This window comes from Centroberyx gerrardi, chromosome 12 (assembly GCF_048128805.1).
Source record: "Centroberyx gerrardi isolate f3 chromosome 12, fCenGer3.hap1.cur.20231027, whole genome shotgun sequence".
Lineage (NCBI taxonomy): Eukaryota > Metazoa > Chordata > Actinopteri > Beryciformes > Berycidae > Centroberyx > Centroberyx gerrardi.
The window spans coordinates 23757952-23774236 of NC_136008.1; the positions used below are offsets into that span (position 1 = coordinate 23757952).

Consider the following 16285-nt stretch of genomic DNA (forward strand, 5'->3'; position numbering starts at 1 on the left):
TCATCCACTGCAAACAGGGTAGAGTTTCATTCTGGGGAATTTCCGAAAAACAGGCCAGGTATGATGAAGTGAGGTATTACATGACGCTGACAGTTATTAAGAGTTATTGTTCACCGCTAAATTGATTTTAATGTTGGTTATCATGATGGTGAAGGCAAACCACGGGCGATATTACTGAAATGTTAAAAAAACACCAAACAGAACCCAGCAACTTAGATCACATTCACAACACAAATATTTTAGTTAGATCATTGATGAGCTTTAGGTGATTAGTCTCAATTAATGAAATCTATTGTTGACTCATTTTACCCATTTATTCAACTGTGAAAACACAAAACCATGGACAGACCCACGCAAACACTTTCGTTGAAGGACTGAATAGCTGAGTATTACAAACCAATGCAATCCAAACTCACACACAGCCAAAGCTACTCACCGTCCATGGAGCTGGCTCTGCACAGAACCAAGAGACCACAGAACAACACTGATCAACCCAAACATCAAGTCTCATTCGCTTATACAACAGGAAGCTAATGAAATACACCAATCAATGGCGAGTATTTCATCGTGACCCCACCCCGCATGGGACTGGATACTGTGTGCGAGCTGACAGACAAGTCCATGCTATCATAAGGCATGTGTCTTACTTTCTGCAGCCCTGAATGAATGCGAGCCAATGGCCTTCAGTAGTAAACATTGTAGAAACCCAACCATACTGCATGTATCCTGCATTAGTAATACCACATTTTCCAATCAATTCCTCTTGGGGGTGGAGAAACAGCACAGCAGCAGTGCAGAAAGTGTGTAAAAAGTCAATCTTCTACAATGGCTTCATCTGCATGTCTTACAGGGGCCAATGGAGCCGCACAAGAGCCTCGGACAGAAAACATGTGAGGAGAGAGAAATGATAACCAAAAGCCAAACAGCTCATCACAGAAGCACTCAGCCCTGTCAGTCGCCATCAAACAAATGGCTTGCGGAGCCAGGCGAGCTAATGCCTTACAGTGGAGCCATATCAATACTATTAACATAGGACACACCATTCGTCTTCAGCAAAGTGCTCTGGGACATGCATCAAGAGCCTGTTCGGAATGCACGATGGGAAGCTATTAGGCTAACATGTTATTATGAACATATTCACGTGCACTCCACTCTGTCCACTTTGCTGGTTAAGGGTGAAATCAGTCAGAGGAACACATGCAAGATTTTGGGATAGGAAGTTATCGCAGCCTAGACAAGATCACGATGTGTGTGTGGGTGTGCTAATCGCAAGATAATAGACATCTGATAAAACAGTAGAACCTCATTAACAACACACACACACACTCACTGAGTTTATCTGTTAACTTGTTAGCTAAGCAGAGCTCCAGCGGCAGTATAGCGGTGTGCCTTTTGGGTCATTAAGCGATGAGGACTGGATAATAATACTGATGAGGCAGGCAGACACACACACACACACACACACGGTGATAATACTGATGAGCTTTCCAAGGACTGCATCAGCGCAATCAGCAGTGCAGTTCACGCCCATCGCGGGCGAGTCACTGAGCCGTGACGCGGCTCGCTGCCTCACTTAATGCTGTTAGTCATGTCCCGGCGTTGTCCGTCAGCAGGTGAGCGCTGTCAGCGCTGAGTGACATAAATAAGTCTAGATGCTGTTTCCCCGGGCTCGGACCATCTGCCCTCTTTGTGTGTCCTATCGGTTATCATTAAGCACACAGTGATAGTTTGTCAGAAGAGACCTATTATTGGGAAACCCATTGATGTTTTTGCTTTGACTGATATATCCCGAGTGTATGTGTGTGCATGGATGTGGATGTGTTTTTCCCAATTTCCCTCATTATCATTAAAGTTTCATCTTATTCATTTTTTTATGTAATATACTGTAAGTTTCTGTGTGTGTTATATGTCTATTGTGGTTTGACATTGATTTAACATTCATAGTCCGTCACAAACACTGAAAACAATCCACTAGCATAGGACACTACTATAGAAGAGACTTGTTAGTTTTTCCCATACACAATGCAATGTATACATGTAGTAAGAGGCAGGGTAAATTCTAATTTGATTCATTTTTTCCATTCCTTGAGATTTAACATGAGTAATAAAGTTTTTCTATTGATGATGATTGATGGATGGTGATAATGCCATTTCTACTGCTTTTCTAATTTCTAATGGAGAGTGACAGCTATATTGGAAACCATAGCATTGGGAGTACATTGTAATACTTTAGCCTGCTGCGAAATACCTGAGGAGGAAAGCAACTGTGGTTAGAGGTACTGTATCTTGAAGTCTGCTTCTGTCCAGACCATCATAGAACCAGGTTTTACCTTTTTCTTGAGGGCCTCCAGGGACTCAAACTCCAGGCGGGCCAGTTTGATCTGGATGTGTTTGGGAACATCTGGGATGATGAAGGTCAGGATGAACTTGAAGGCCAGCAGGCCGTGCTGAAATCACAGAATGACAAACCAGAAAGCAGTTAATACACTTTAGGATCAATGTTTTTTGAAGTTCGGCTCAGGGATTCAGAATGGGACTTATTTCTGTTTTAACAAACCTGGCCTAGGGAAAGAATACATTTCCTCAATTTACATCCTCTGTTGAAAAAGTCTGAGAAACCCTTTTCCAGGAACAAAAAACAGATGCTAAGAAAAAGAGATCAACGTAACTTGATTATGTTTTTATTGTCCTTGATGGGACACCGTGGTAAAAAGCACAGAGAGGACAGAACGGGAAGGGAATGACTGAGTGGAACGTCAGGGTGAAACGGAGAGACTCTCCATCCACGTCCTTCAGGCTGAACGAGGACGAGAAATAAAGCAATTTGGCAGTATGGATCAAAGCAGCGGAACACAGTGGACAGAGACTCAGTAGGGTGTATGTACATGCACGCCAAGATCCTGTTATTGATCATAATAATATATGCAAGTATTCGACTCATATGAACGATGATATCTCATTTACAATGACCTGGATAAACTCTTATTGTGATTAGAAGCTTTTATCCAGATAAAACTGGATAAGCTGCCTGGGATATAATACTGAAGAAAGTATTATATTTCCCATTTACTCTTGTCTTCTGCATAAGGGTCAGTTACCAGGATTATTTTCAGAACCTTGTGTTTATTCAAATGCACAAGGGTATTCATGAGTAGCATATGAGAGTAGATATGAACAGCAGGGCTTTGACCAGGATATGAGCTATTACCCAGAATGCTGTGTGTTTGTAAATTTCTTCGCTGAGGAAGCATGTTGTTCTCAGATCTCTGGCTCTCTCCTCTCAAAGAGCCATGCTTGTCAGAAACACCTGACCTGCACACAACTGAATCAGCAGGATCTGTGTTTTCCCGTGAAGATGAGAGTACGCACGTTCACTCACATGTATGCTGAGTGAACACAGTTCCCACACACACCAGGCCACCGCACACACATGCACATGAACACGCACATACTTAAAAGGGTGTGTCGTACACGCACACACCTGTGCCGGTCCATCTGGAGGACTGCCAACTGCCAACAGCTCCTTTGATTCAAGGCCCTTTTTCTCATCAGAGTAATGGATTCATGTATGCTAGGTGTAACAAATGGTGTAGAGTGAAAGTAGATCAGAGGGCATAGATTATTCCAGAGCAATGTGTTCCATGGTTATGATCTAAGTGAGTGATATTGGCAAGAAGCTTCAACAAGCTTCTAGGCAGTCCATAGGAGCCAGTAGAAAAACATCTAGGTGTAATATTCTCTTCAGCAAGATATAGAGGGCTTTCAGGTGACGTAACACACCTGCTGGCGGCCATGATGGAAGCAGCTCTTGGTCAACAATGGCTGAGAACAGCTGGCTGAATGTCTAAACTTGTGACTTGCTCATCTCAAAAGAATGGTTAATTTCTGTGGTGTTTTTACTTGGAACTTATGTTTTCCCCACTGATACATCTGTTATCGGTTTAGATAATGTCAACTTGTTAGCTAGCTAAGCATAGGTCAGCTAATCATCACCGTCTTGTCCTTGCCCTACTCCAAAACACTTGTAACTTGAGAGGAGTCAATCAGTTAACCTAAACAAACAGCTGCTTTTTGGCTTTGTGAGCTAGATAACTTGCCAGCAGGCTAATTTAGCACTAGCAACCAATGTTAATATAAAGGATACGGCTGGTGTTTTTAAATTACATTTCTTACTATCAACAAATCCTATGAAAACAACAAAATCAACAATGTGTTTGCTTTACTCTTACTCTACTCTTACTTTTTTAGCCTTCAAACCGGAAGTCATTGGCTCCAATTGTAATCTAAAAACCTTTAAATACAGCTCACAAAGACATAGTTTCAATTTTAAAAATCGTAATCGCTAACCATTACCACGAAAAGTCAGGCTGTTGTAGTTATTACCAAATCAAATTCAAATGGGAACAAATTCTTCATTACGCCGGGGACTATTTTCGGTGCTATGGAACTACTTTCCTGAGATCGTAAACGTGTTTACAGCCGGCTGTTTGAGGAAAAAGTCGGCTGGCCCGGTGCATCGTGATGATGAAATATGTTGCCCAGAGCAACGGCATGGCTCTTTGACGTGTTTTTAATGTTTTTTTTTTTAATACAATGGAGTTCTATGGCTACTGGGACATGGCTTCATTGGGCTACATGGACGAGACTTGTTAGCAAAACAAATTCATTGCTGATTTTGTTATTTTCATAGGATTTGTTGAGGGTAAGAAATGCATTAAAAAACACCAGCCTTATCCTTTAAGACCACTCATCTCTGCTAATGCTAACGTTAGCTTCTACTAGATAAGTTAAGACCAGACAGTTTAGTGTGTCACAGTAACTTGAATTTTGATACAAATCTACCTTATCGGACAATTCCCTTTTTCTTACAACATTACTAAATTGACCCACACCCACACCACAACAATTTTTTTTCAGGTACCTCTTTTTCTAGCCCGGTTATATATTTTGCCATGATTTGCACAAAGTCAATTTTTCACTAGACCTTCATGATGGCGCTGAGAGGAAATTTGTGACACAAATTCAAAGCTTCTATTTGGTTACAGAAGTTATTCTCTTCCATTTTATTCTATTCTATTCAAAGGATTGGCACAGGCACAAGGGCAACATTTCTGGCTCAAGAACCACAGACTAAGAATTTTTGTCATTCCAGTCAGCACAGCAGCTCCGCTAATGAACAGGCAAAACAAGCAAAGAAATCCCTGGTCTCAGTGAGTTGTCACATTGATTGAAATGGTACAATAAACACTCCGGCTCTTAGCTGATTGCTAATGCTATTCAAGGCTAATTTATATTTCTCTGCGTTCAGCAGTACAAGGTTGGCCTGAGACGGAGAGAACGCCCGGTTAAGACGGAAAGGAGAATGTGACTTGTTTGCAGTTGAAAAGGAAGGTGAACTGTTCTCTTTCTTCTCAAGGCCAAACACTGACTAGCCTATAAAATCACTTTCTATTTAACATAATGGATGTGATCAAACTTCTAATGCTCAGTTTGAGAGGTGTACTCATTGTCGTCGCTACAGTACAGTGAGTTTATTGAGTTGGCAATAGAACTCAGACTTGGCTCCTCTCCCTCACCTATATAATGTCCCACATGTCTCTCTCTGGCAGTCACAATGGGCCTGCCTGTCATCAAAATGGCCCAGTCCTGCTGTAGACACCGAGTCGGTGAAGAGAAAGCTTCTTATGGTAGCCGAAGGTAGAGTCTCTAATAGCATCCTAACTGTTAGCTTAACCATGGTGGTCACGAGAATAGCAATCTGGGGCCCCAATTGATGTCACAGCCTTAAAAATACAGTCTTGAGACGTGGATCAGACAGGTCTTTGAGAGCAGGCAGCTAATGAAAAACACGGTGACAAGATTGGCACGAATCAGAGGACCACGGTGCCACTGCTGTTCCCGCTACTCAGTATTCAGCACTTAATGCTGTTACCATGGCACCACTTCACTGTTAATTGGAAAATTAGCATTTCAATCCACCTTCAATCCAACTGATGAGGAACTACTAGTTCTGCCATTTCATCTGTGACACGACATGAGCAGAATTTCTGATTCAAACTCACGCTCTCTGGCACATGCTAAGCTGTGGCTTCATTACTAGCCTTCAATTGTATTTCTGCTTATGGAAATCATCATAGGTTCATAGACCTGGTCTTTGAAGTGTTTAAAGAAGGAAGCCAAGAGGAGAGAGCGCAATGAAGATCAATCAGTCTTCTGAGATACAAAATAGAGTCATCATAGCTTTAGATAAATAGCTACAGGCGCCAATATGACCACTACAGGGTTTAAGAATCAATTTGGGCTACAAAGACTAGAGCAGACATAAATCAATGACTTTACTGTGATATCATCAATGATTACAGTAAATGTGTCAAGCTACATGTGTTTTTAAAATGCTTATTGTCAAACTAATTAAAATTATACTATAAGACTGTCCTCAACTGCAAAGCTTTAGCTTGTTTGCAACTTGTTCAGAAAGTTGCAGCCAGGCGCTTCACTAGAACTAAAAGAAGAGATCAGATGAGTCACATTGTAGCCACCTTGCACTGGCTTCCAGTTAGTTTTAGAATTGATTTTAATTTATTTTATTGATTACTTTTAAAGCATTATGGCCTGGCTCCAGCATATATTTCTGAACTTCTATATCCATAAGTACAAAAGCTCAGCCTTAGATCAGCAGACAAGACACTTTTGACTGTTCCAAAGTCTAGATTTATGGAGGAGATGGTGCCTTTGCTATCAAAGCACCTAAACTTTGGAACCAAATTGCCTGAAGAATTACATTTGGCAAACATTTTTGGCTAGCTTTTAACTATAGTTTCTTGTTTTACACTAATTGTTAGCTTCATTTGGACGACTTTGTACTTTTTTTTCTCTCAATTGACTGACATTACACATTTATTCATTGTTCATATTTTCTTTTAGCACTGATCTGGCCATGAATCCTGATCATTGGTGGGAAAACCTTGTCCAGACTTGAATCTAACCTTAACCATTAGGAGTTAAACTGCCCAAGTGGCTCAAGGGTGCAGCCACACTATAGCCCACATGCTTGTTTTCCCTACAAACAAATGCCCATACACCGTACCATACACTTCGCCTCCTATGGTAGGATGGTCATCCTACCATAGGAGGCGAAGTGAGAAGATTAAAGTGAACAGTACACGGAGTGCCAAGCCCTGTCAGCACATGCGGAGGGAGGCTAAATCATGCAGCACGACGCTAGGCTAATAGTTGATTGGCGAGTCCAGGTCTGTGGCTTTTGCTGCTGCCACTGGGCGAATGCTAATCTGATTATCTGAAAACCAGCGTAATGGGATTGCTCTGTGGTTGGCTGCTGAAAATAACCTTGGAGAAAGTGACAAAGTGACAAACACACATAGAACTTTACAACACACATGCACATACTGTATGTGTGCACACGCAGTCATTGATACACCAATGAACACACACAAACACACACACAGTTAAAGTTGTGGTATCACTGTGCACAGCCACTGATACAGCTACTGTGTTTGTCTTTGATGAAATCCTTAATATTGTTCTGTACCACCTCAAGGGCTTAAGTTTAGACTTAATTAAGTACAATGTTGTACAATGATTGAAGCTAATTAAAAAACGAATTCAAATCAACCTGCTGAACCTACAATGAATAGAGCCTTATCGAAAGTTTGTTCCAGTAGAATATCCAATTTATCCAAACCTTAGAAATCTGCACTGATTAACTCATAAGGGTACAATAGTGTGAACGTTGTAGAGAAAAACATGTATTCATAATGAATCAACAATACAGTGCATGGAAAAATAAATCTTTTCCCATTAACTGTGTTGAACTGCTCACATTTCATTGTTAGTACATGCGAGTAACAGCCTTTCAATTTTAAATTATTGCTGTTGAGGGCATTTTGGAATGAGTCCTCATTCATGTGAGTGCATTTTGAATAGGAGGCATCACAGTACTTCAAGGTGGATTTCAGTCACCCGAACATTTCATTGGTTTCAACAACACCCATTCACTAGGGGTTGCAATTAGCTACGGTCCTACAATACATACAATGCAGATCCAAAGTTTAAACAATAAATTTGAAGAAACCCTGTGCCACTGGTTTGGGAACCACCAGAGGGTCACTAAATCATATCTACAACATGAAAAAATATAATACAGGCTACAAATACATAATGAGATTTTGATAGTTTGAGATTTAGCCTGAAATTGAAAATTATAAGTCCTTCACTATACTGTGCGTGCCATTAGGTGTTAAGCAGGCGTCCCTTCATTTCTTGGGGTCTGTGAGCCGAAACAGTTCGGAGTCTCTGTTCCGCTGGCTCCGCTGCTCTGAACTGGGTAGATTAAAACAGACAGACCCGTGACTCTGAAAGAAAGTCTCTGTCTGTTTCTGTAGCAGGCTGGCCGGTTGCCTGGTTACCGCTCAGTGATGCGTGTGAGCCCTATACAGTAATTACCCAGGTATCATAGCACCGTGGCTGGAAAGCGTTGAGGCGCTCCCCTCCCCACCCACCCCCACCTTAGAGCCGTAACCAAGGTAAGAGCCGGTTGAATGATTTTTTTCTTCTTTTTTTTGTTAACCCTCAATGCTTTGGTTCCTCTTCCTTCATTTACTCCCCTAAAACGCACTGATGCAGAAAATGACTGGGGTCCAACTCATTTGTCCAGTTGGCTGTTAGACCATGTTTTAGCTGAAGTGGGAGAGCTAGAGGGGGACTGACCCAACGACTGACTGACTGACTACTGACTCAACGACTGACTGACTGACTGACTGAGGTTTGAAATGGCTGTGAAAGGAGAAAAGGAATTCCTGTGTGTTCATAGTCTGAGAAAGATGTCGAGGAGATGAGAAACACATTTGCGGTCCTGTGTGGCTCTAAAGCACAACGCTAATACTGTCAGGGTCAGAGGTGGGGGGGGGGGGCATACTAAAAAATGCATGCACTCACGGGCCTGTTAACGGCTTTAGATAAAAAGTGCCTCTCCAATGGCAATATATTGGACGTTGTGTCAATAAATAGTGTGTGTGTGTAGGCCCCCCTCAGTATGCTTAACATCCTACAACCCAGCTCTCATCATTCTTGTTCTCTCATCTCTTTAATAGCCTGCTTGCTCTAAGAGAGAGAGAGAGAGAGAGAGAGAGAAAGAGAGAAAGAGAGAGAGAGAGAGAGAGAGGGAGGGAGAGAGAGAGAGAGAGAGATCTTTGCTGGCCAGAGGAAATGTGCTGGTGGTAACAGGGAGGAACGTGCTTGGATGTACAATCAGCTAGTGACTCAGGTTCATCACGTACAAACACACTCAGACACACACACACACACTTCTTCCTCTCCCTGACTCTCTCAATCCATCTCCCCCCCATCTCTCTCTCTCTCCAGACCTATCTGTTCTTCCCTCCGCCCTTTTCTCCCTGTCTGCCTCTCCATCTCTTCCCCTCTTGTCTGTTTCTGCCTTTATTTCATTAGCCGACTCTTTTTCACTCCACCTATCTCTACGTGGATCTCTGCCTTCTGCCATCACGGGCCCGCCGTATAGTACTGAAGAACACACACACACACACACACACGCACAACCCTGACTGAGCTGGTGTGCCATCCCGCTCGGTATGCCATGGCAAGATGGACTGCTGACACACACATCCACACAGAAGAAGAGAGAGAGTAATAGTCTAATACATGCTGTGAGCTGCCCTCTTTTTTTCTGTGTTCACCAGTGCAGCACCTCGCCTTTTCTCCTTATTCAGGTGAGGGGGCAGAGTATAAGTCAATAGAAAACATCACCCCGGGGCCGACATGCAGCCTATTGCTATAAAAAAAAAAAAAAAAAAAAAAGTAATGTTCTCTTCTATTCAGGCCAGGAGACAATTTGAAGGAGGTGGGGATGGATGGGAGGTGGCATGCGCTCTGTCAGCACTAAGAAATGCCTCCACATACAAGGAAGCACTCAGGGAAAATAGCGTGCTACTTCCCTTGTTGAATTTGATTTGAAAAACAGACAACTGATTAAAACAGAGTGAAAATAATGTGAGGGAGCTTTTGAAGGAGATACAAGAGGAAATATCAAGTAATTACCTTGTTGTGTAAACTGTGGCGCAAACTGTTGTCTCACTTGGTTTCTTTTTTTTTTTCTTTTTCCCATGGTTGTACATGGCAGTTTGGCTGTATTCCATCTATGTTATGACCTGTTTTTCGTGTTTATGGAAAGTAGTCTTTTTGGATCTTTCAGAATGTATCACCACTCAAAATACAGGTCTGTATTTGCTCAACTGTTACAAGTATAAACAAACCTTCTACATCTACTCAAGCCTTTAAAAAGTCAAGTTGAGCCCTTGTGTCCGGAGCTCAGTCAATTAAGTTGGGAATGCAAAAAGCCAATGAGCCAAAAGCTACGGGTTGTTGGCCTATTAATAAAGCACTAGTACATTTTCATTAGATCAGTGGTTCTCAAAGTGGGGTCCGTTGACCCCCGAGGGTCCTTGACGAGGGCTCCAGAGTGTCATGCAGCAAATTAAGGAATCATTTAATTTCACTGGAATTTAATTCACTAGAAGTTATCCCCAATTAGAGAATGTAGCCGAATGTGTTTCACTCTCACCACTCGCCTCTCCTGCATGCAGTGTAGACAGTGATGCAATTCAATACTACATCAACAACAACAACAAAAACCTTTCCATATGGGGGTGCCCCCCTGGGACAAAACGTGTGTCTATTTGAGGGTTCGTGCAATGAAAACATTTGAGAAGCATTAGCCTAAGAGGCAGAGCGAGGACAAATTGACTCAATTTGTCTCCCAGGCTGCAGGAGTTTGGGAACTCTCGCCAAAAGAAAGATTAACCCGACAAAAGATTACCCTAACAGTCCCTGAAAAAACAACTGCAAACTACTTTTCCATGTACAGCGGAGGCGAACTTTATTCTTACGCAGACCACACATTCAGTCAAACACGCAGAGGATCAATATGACCCAGTTTCTGCCTCTCTGTTAGCAGTGACTCCGCCGTACAGTGAAGTACAGTAGACTTTTTACAGTTTGAGACAAAAACTAGATGGTTAGAGCGATTCCCCCTCAGGAGCTTGTTAGAGCAGCAGCAACATACAAATGTATTCTCTATGATGCGTCCTAATGAAACCTCGCTCCTCTGCATCGTCCCTCCCATTCAACACAACCCTGCTGTTTCTCTGTTTGTGCTGTTATTTTCAGCGTTTTCTCTGGAGGCAAGAGGTGTGTGTGTGTGTGTGTGTATATGTGTGTGTGTGTGTGTGTATGTGTGTGTGTATGGGGGGGTGGAGTGGGGATAGGGGTGTATGTTTGTCTGCGTTTGTGCTGTCTGAGGAGAACAGAGAAAAGAGGAGTGGGCTGATGTTAACGTTAATAGAGATGGACTCGAGAGAGAAAGAATCTGGAGTGGAAATACTGGAAAAACACACACATACACACACACACACACACACACACACTTGCAAGCGCAACAGCCAAAGCGAGGACACACTAACAAGCATACACTATACACACGCATGCACACACACCCTCATCCAAGTAAACACAATCACACACACGCTCTCTCACACATGCATACACACACACACACACACACACACACACACACACACAGCTGCCATTAGATCTGCAGGGATCTAATTGTGACTCTGGCTCCATCTAGTGAGCAAAGCTCTTTAGGAGCATTTCAACTAATGGTGTAGTCAACAGTGTACGCAGACAGTGCAGTTCATTTTATTCAAGATGCTGGTTTCCTTAAAAATTTAAATACTGAAAATTGTTTGGTGTAAAAAGAATGTTATAGCTGAGAATTAATGCTCTATCATTAGCCAATGAATTGCCGTCTCTATCTGCATTTTGAATTCAAAGTGAATTGTCTCCACTGTTCTTTTGGTATTCTGATATGAGATAAAGGTCTTGTTACTACTACTATAATTCATTATTTAAAAACTATTCAAATACCACTGAACCAGGGAAAAAATGTTGATTGGTTGAAGTACACTAAAATACAGTACATAACTTACTACTACTAGCCTACTGTATGTGGGTATTTGTGCATGCAAGTTTAACCCTGTGTGTCTTTACATACAGATGTGTCTTCAGTGGAGAAAGTGGTTCGCACTCAAAGATGAAATACGTTTTCCAAGACCTTTTATGTTCTTTTTCTTCTTATGTTCTTTTATGTTCTCATTATATTCGTTTTTTTACATTTTTATAAATGCAGAAGGGAAATCATGCACAGACATTTCGGCTAGTGCCTTCTTCAGTGTGCAGGCTCCATATAGATGTGTCTAAGCGTGTGTGTGTGTCGCATTACCTCAATAGCCGCTGTCCATAGTATGAGCTGTGCCTCCGACTCGGGGAAGTAAGCCTTGACTTGTGGAGACATGCCGATCAGTGCACAGTTGGTCACTACAGCTATCACACTCATGGCCTCAAAGGCCAGCTGGGAGGCAGAGAGAAAGGAACAGGTCAGTTAGAGACTGCTATTGTTTACGTGCCAAAAATGTAAATGGGTCAGCAATGCCGAAAAAAGGCAGATAGACTCTACTTGAGGTGGATTCTTGGCAGCCAGGCAATCATTGTACACCAAGTATTATCTTGTTCTTAATCGATAGAGTGATATATTTCTCCCTAGAGAGGTGCAATGTTCCCATGAACATTGCCAATTCAGACTTAGCTGATTTAAGACAACAAGAGAAGATACCTGTGTCAGTTATTGACCTAAATCTGTTTATTATAACTGAGCCCTTGCTTTAGTGTGGCTGGTGAACAACGGCTGAAGTTACATTCTAAAATGAGACTTTGACAAAAGCATTACAAGCATGAAAGTGAAACTCACTAATATCATTGAAAAAAATTAGCATTGAGGCATTTTCTTGGGAAGTGAAAGTTGAGAGGATATATTCATCTTCACTTTCAAAATAAAACAAGGAACATGAGATCACATGTTTTTTTGTTTTTTCTCAAAAATAGATGTTTATGTTTTGGAATGAGACCCATCAACTGCCTCCATTGTGCCAATCAGAATCAGCTAATCCCAATAAAGCAGCCGAAGCCATTTGAACTAGTAATGCATACAGTTCATCGCTCTCTCTGCGGCTCACCTGCCAGACCCCTATGTTAGCCGCCGGTTCAGAGAAGGGCCGCTTGAACACGCGGCACATCTTGAAGGCGTCGGAGTAAACCTCGGTGACGTTGTTCAGCACCACCAGGACGGCAGCCAGGGGGTAGACGCAGGAGAACAGGCTGACGTAACCGAACAGCAGGAACTGCTCCAGGTAGTCATCAAATGTACCCTGGGGAGAGGGAGAGAAGCACACACACACACGCACACACACACACACACACACACACAATATAAGGAGGCAGCTAGAGACATTATGCTAAATATGGTGATACATCGAAATCCATGATAGCAAGAATACAACAGCTTGTTTTGTGTACACTGTTGACGTTCTGGCAATGCATCTCTACCAGCAGTGGGTAATTTGTTTGAATTTGACAAGGGTGGTGGTGGAGGTATAATGTCTCTCCTTGCTTCAGCTTTAAAATATACAGCTATCAAGGGGGGACACAAAACATATTTTATGTTAGCAATGGGAGTCATCTTAACCCCCTTTCACAGTACTTCCCATTAGCTAAGTGCTCATGCTTGCCTCTGGCATGGGAGCAAAAAACACGACACCATTGGGTAAAGTCATTGCTTGACTCATGCATAGTTTAAATAACTGTATACCTAATCAATGGTAAGTTTTTCATGTGAATGTGAGTGTAAAAGGCGGTGTGCACTCACCAGGTACACGCTCATGTCGGCCTCCAGTCTGACCTGATCGGCCAGAGGAAGCTCCTTGTCCTCCACGTTTCTCCTCTTCTGGGATCTCCGCATCATTTTCTTGTTGCGCCTCCTCTGGAGCCAGTAGGGCAGGAAGGCCTCCATGAACTGGTTCAGGATCTGACTGGTAATCAACAGCGTGGCCAGACTCTGGACACAGAGGAAGAGCAGAGGGGTCAGGGCAATATAAAGCAGATGGAGGGAAGGAGGAGAGGGAGGAAGGAAAGAAGGGGGAAAGGAAGAAAGGAAGGAAGTCATGTTTTGTGTCAATATGGAGACTAAAATAAAATCATATAAAAAAAAAAAGGAGAAAAGGGAGGAAGGAAGGGAAGGGAAGAAGGGAGGAAGCAAGGAAGGAAGGGTGGGTGGGGAAAAAGAGGAAGGGAGGGAGGGAGGGAGGAAGAGAGGGTAGAAGAAAGGAAGGAAGGAAACAAGGAAAGATAATGAAAGGAATGGAGGACGGAAGGAAGAAGGGATGAAGGAAAGAGGGGAAGGAAGGAATGAAGGATGTAAGGAAAAAAGAAGGAAGAAGGAAGGAAGGGAGGAAAGGAGGAGGGGAGGAAAGAAGGAAGGAAGAAAGGGAGGAAGGAAAAATGGAGGGAAGGAAAGAAGGAAAGTGGGAAGGAAAGGAAGAAGGAAGGGAAGAAAAGATGGAAAAGACAAAGGAAAGACATAAAGAGGGAAAGAAGGAAAGAAGGATAGAGGGAAGGAAGGAAAGGAAGGAGGGATGGCGGGCCTACCTGTCTGAGCAGCACCATGTCTTGCATTACAAAGGCGATGTAGAACAGCGAGGCGAAGCAGTTGAAGAAGTTGAACTGAGGAGAAATAAAACAACAGGACTGATGAGTGGAGCGCTGACACACCAGCAGCTGCATCTGGATCACTGCAGGATGGAAATGGCAATGTTTTGCAAAAACATGTCATTGATACTCACTACCAGCACTTTGAGGACCAAGTGATTCTGATATGAAGACTCTAGCCTGTGATTTTCTAAATAAACAGAGGGGGAAACACAGTTTGGAACATGTCAGTAGTCAGTAATAAAAATAAACTGCTGATCCCCTCAACCCCTGCCATTTCCCTCATCATCTCATTCTACCCAAATACATTCAAGCATGTCTGACCACCAAAAGGAAAATGTAACATATCCACACCCAAAAATTCAAAAAATATACAAAGTTTCTGAATGAGGTCCAGTGGCGTGGTTTCTTTGCACAGGGCTTATGAATTTCAATATTGTTTTATCTTTGCATCTGAAAGAGCAGTTTGTCTGCTCTCGTGAGTTTTCAGCCACCATCCCCATGCAAAACTGACCCTCCGTTGATCCCCAGCTTCTCTAAAAGATAAGAGAAAAATCCTATTTTTCCATCTACCTCCACCAAATCCTTTAGTGACTCCAACTAATGACAAACTGTTGGATGGAAGACATTTTCTACTCGCTTCAGTTACAGTATGGTTGATTGCTTGTGTGTTTTTCATATCTAAACAGGTTTGTGTAAGTGCACCTCCAAAGATTTCCCCAAAAATTGAACTGTGCATTAGTCTCACAGACATGAGTGGTTGCCAGTAGTTGTCTTCCAAAAGGAAGTAACCTGATTGGTCAGTTAAACATTCATTCTACACGACTATAGACCGCAAAAATCTTCATCTAAACAAGTCATTTAATTCAATATTGAGCCTTAAAACCTTATTTTTCTTAAAATAAGTGAAAAAAAATCACCAATTGTCTTGATACTAGTGGAGAGAATGCCTTATTCTGCCTTGTTTCAAGATACTGACACTCATTTCTACAAAAGTCCTGAAACAAAGACACAAGTGGGTGCAGTGCATGCAGTGGTAAAAAACAAACAAACTGCAAATTCGACATGCAATGCCAGCAGTGTGGCTCATACACAAGTATAAACCTAATCTAAACACACTACAGACTCTTAACCCTATTCCTAACAACTCACCCCACTCAGTGAGGAACTCGGCGGCGTATCTGTAGATCAGGTTCATGACTTCTATCACCACAGCGTAGATAATACTGGGGATGAACAGCAGCACTCCCGTCCAGAACGTGGGGTCCTCGTCATGGACGGACAGCGCCAATCCCTCCATCTCAAAGTAGATCATCATGACGTAGAGGGACAGGTAGAGGCAGAGCAGGACGAAGGGCAGGGAGACCAGGTAGACGCGGAGCTGCCTCTTGGCGTTGGGGTAGAGGGGCTCTTCGCGTCCCGTCACGGGGTTAAACCCGAGGACACCGTGGAACCCGGGCCGAGGCTCTTCGAAGGCCTTCTTCCTGCTCAGCGTGCCCCAGCCGTACGCTAGTGAGGCGCTCGACCGCTTCCAAACCTAGTGGGGTAAAAGTTGAGCCAATCACTCAGTTCTTGGAACCAAAGACCAAAGAGCCTCAATTGGTTCCCAGGCTAAGAAAGTTTAATAACTCTGGTTTTAGAGGATCTAAAA

The 16285-nt window shown here is 42.7% G+C and overlaps 1 protein-coding gene across 1 annotated transcript in view; it reads right to left on the reverse strand.

Annotated features, from left to right (window-relative positions):
* The window catches only part of ano10a (anoctamin 10a), a 28482-nt gene that overhangs the window by 6562 nt on the left and 5635 nt on the right, over positions 1 to 16285 (reverse strand). The window contains exons 7-13 of the mRNA XM_071911772.2: positions 15787 to 16171; positions 14769 to 14824; positions 14575 to 14649; positions 13796 to 13984; positions 13107 to 13298; positions 12317 to 12445; positions 2331 to 2447 (exon numbers count right to left, since the gene is read on the reverse strand). Coding sequence (XP_071767873.1) covers positions 2331 to 2447; positions 12317 to 12445; positions 13107 to 13298; positions 13796 to 13984; positions 14575 to 14649; positions 14769 to 14824; positions 15787 to 16171 — 1143 coding nt within the window. The remainder of the gene's footprint in view (positions 1 to 2330; positions 2448 to 12316; positions 12446 to 13106; positions 13299 to 13795; positions 13985 to 14574; positions 14650 to 14768; positions 14825 to 15786; positions 16172 to 16285) is intronic.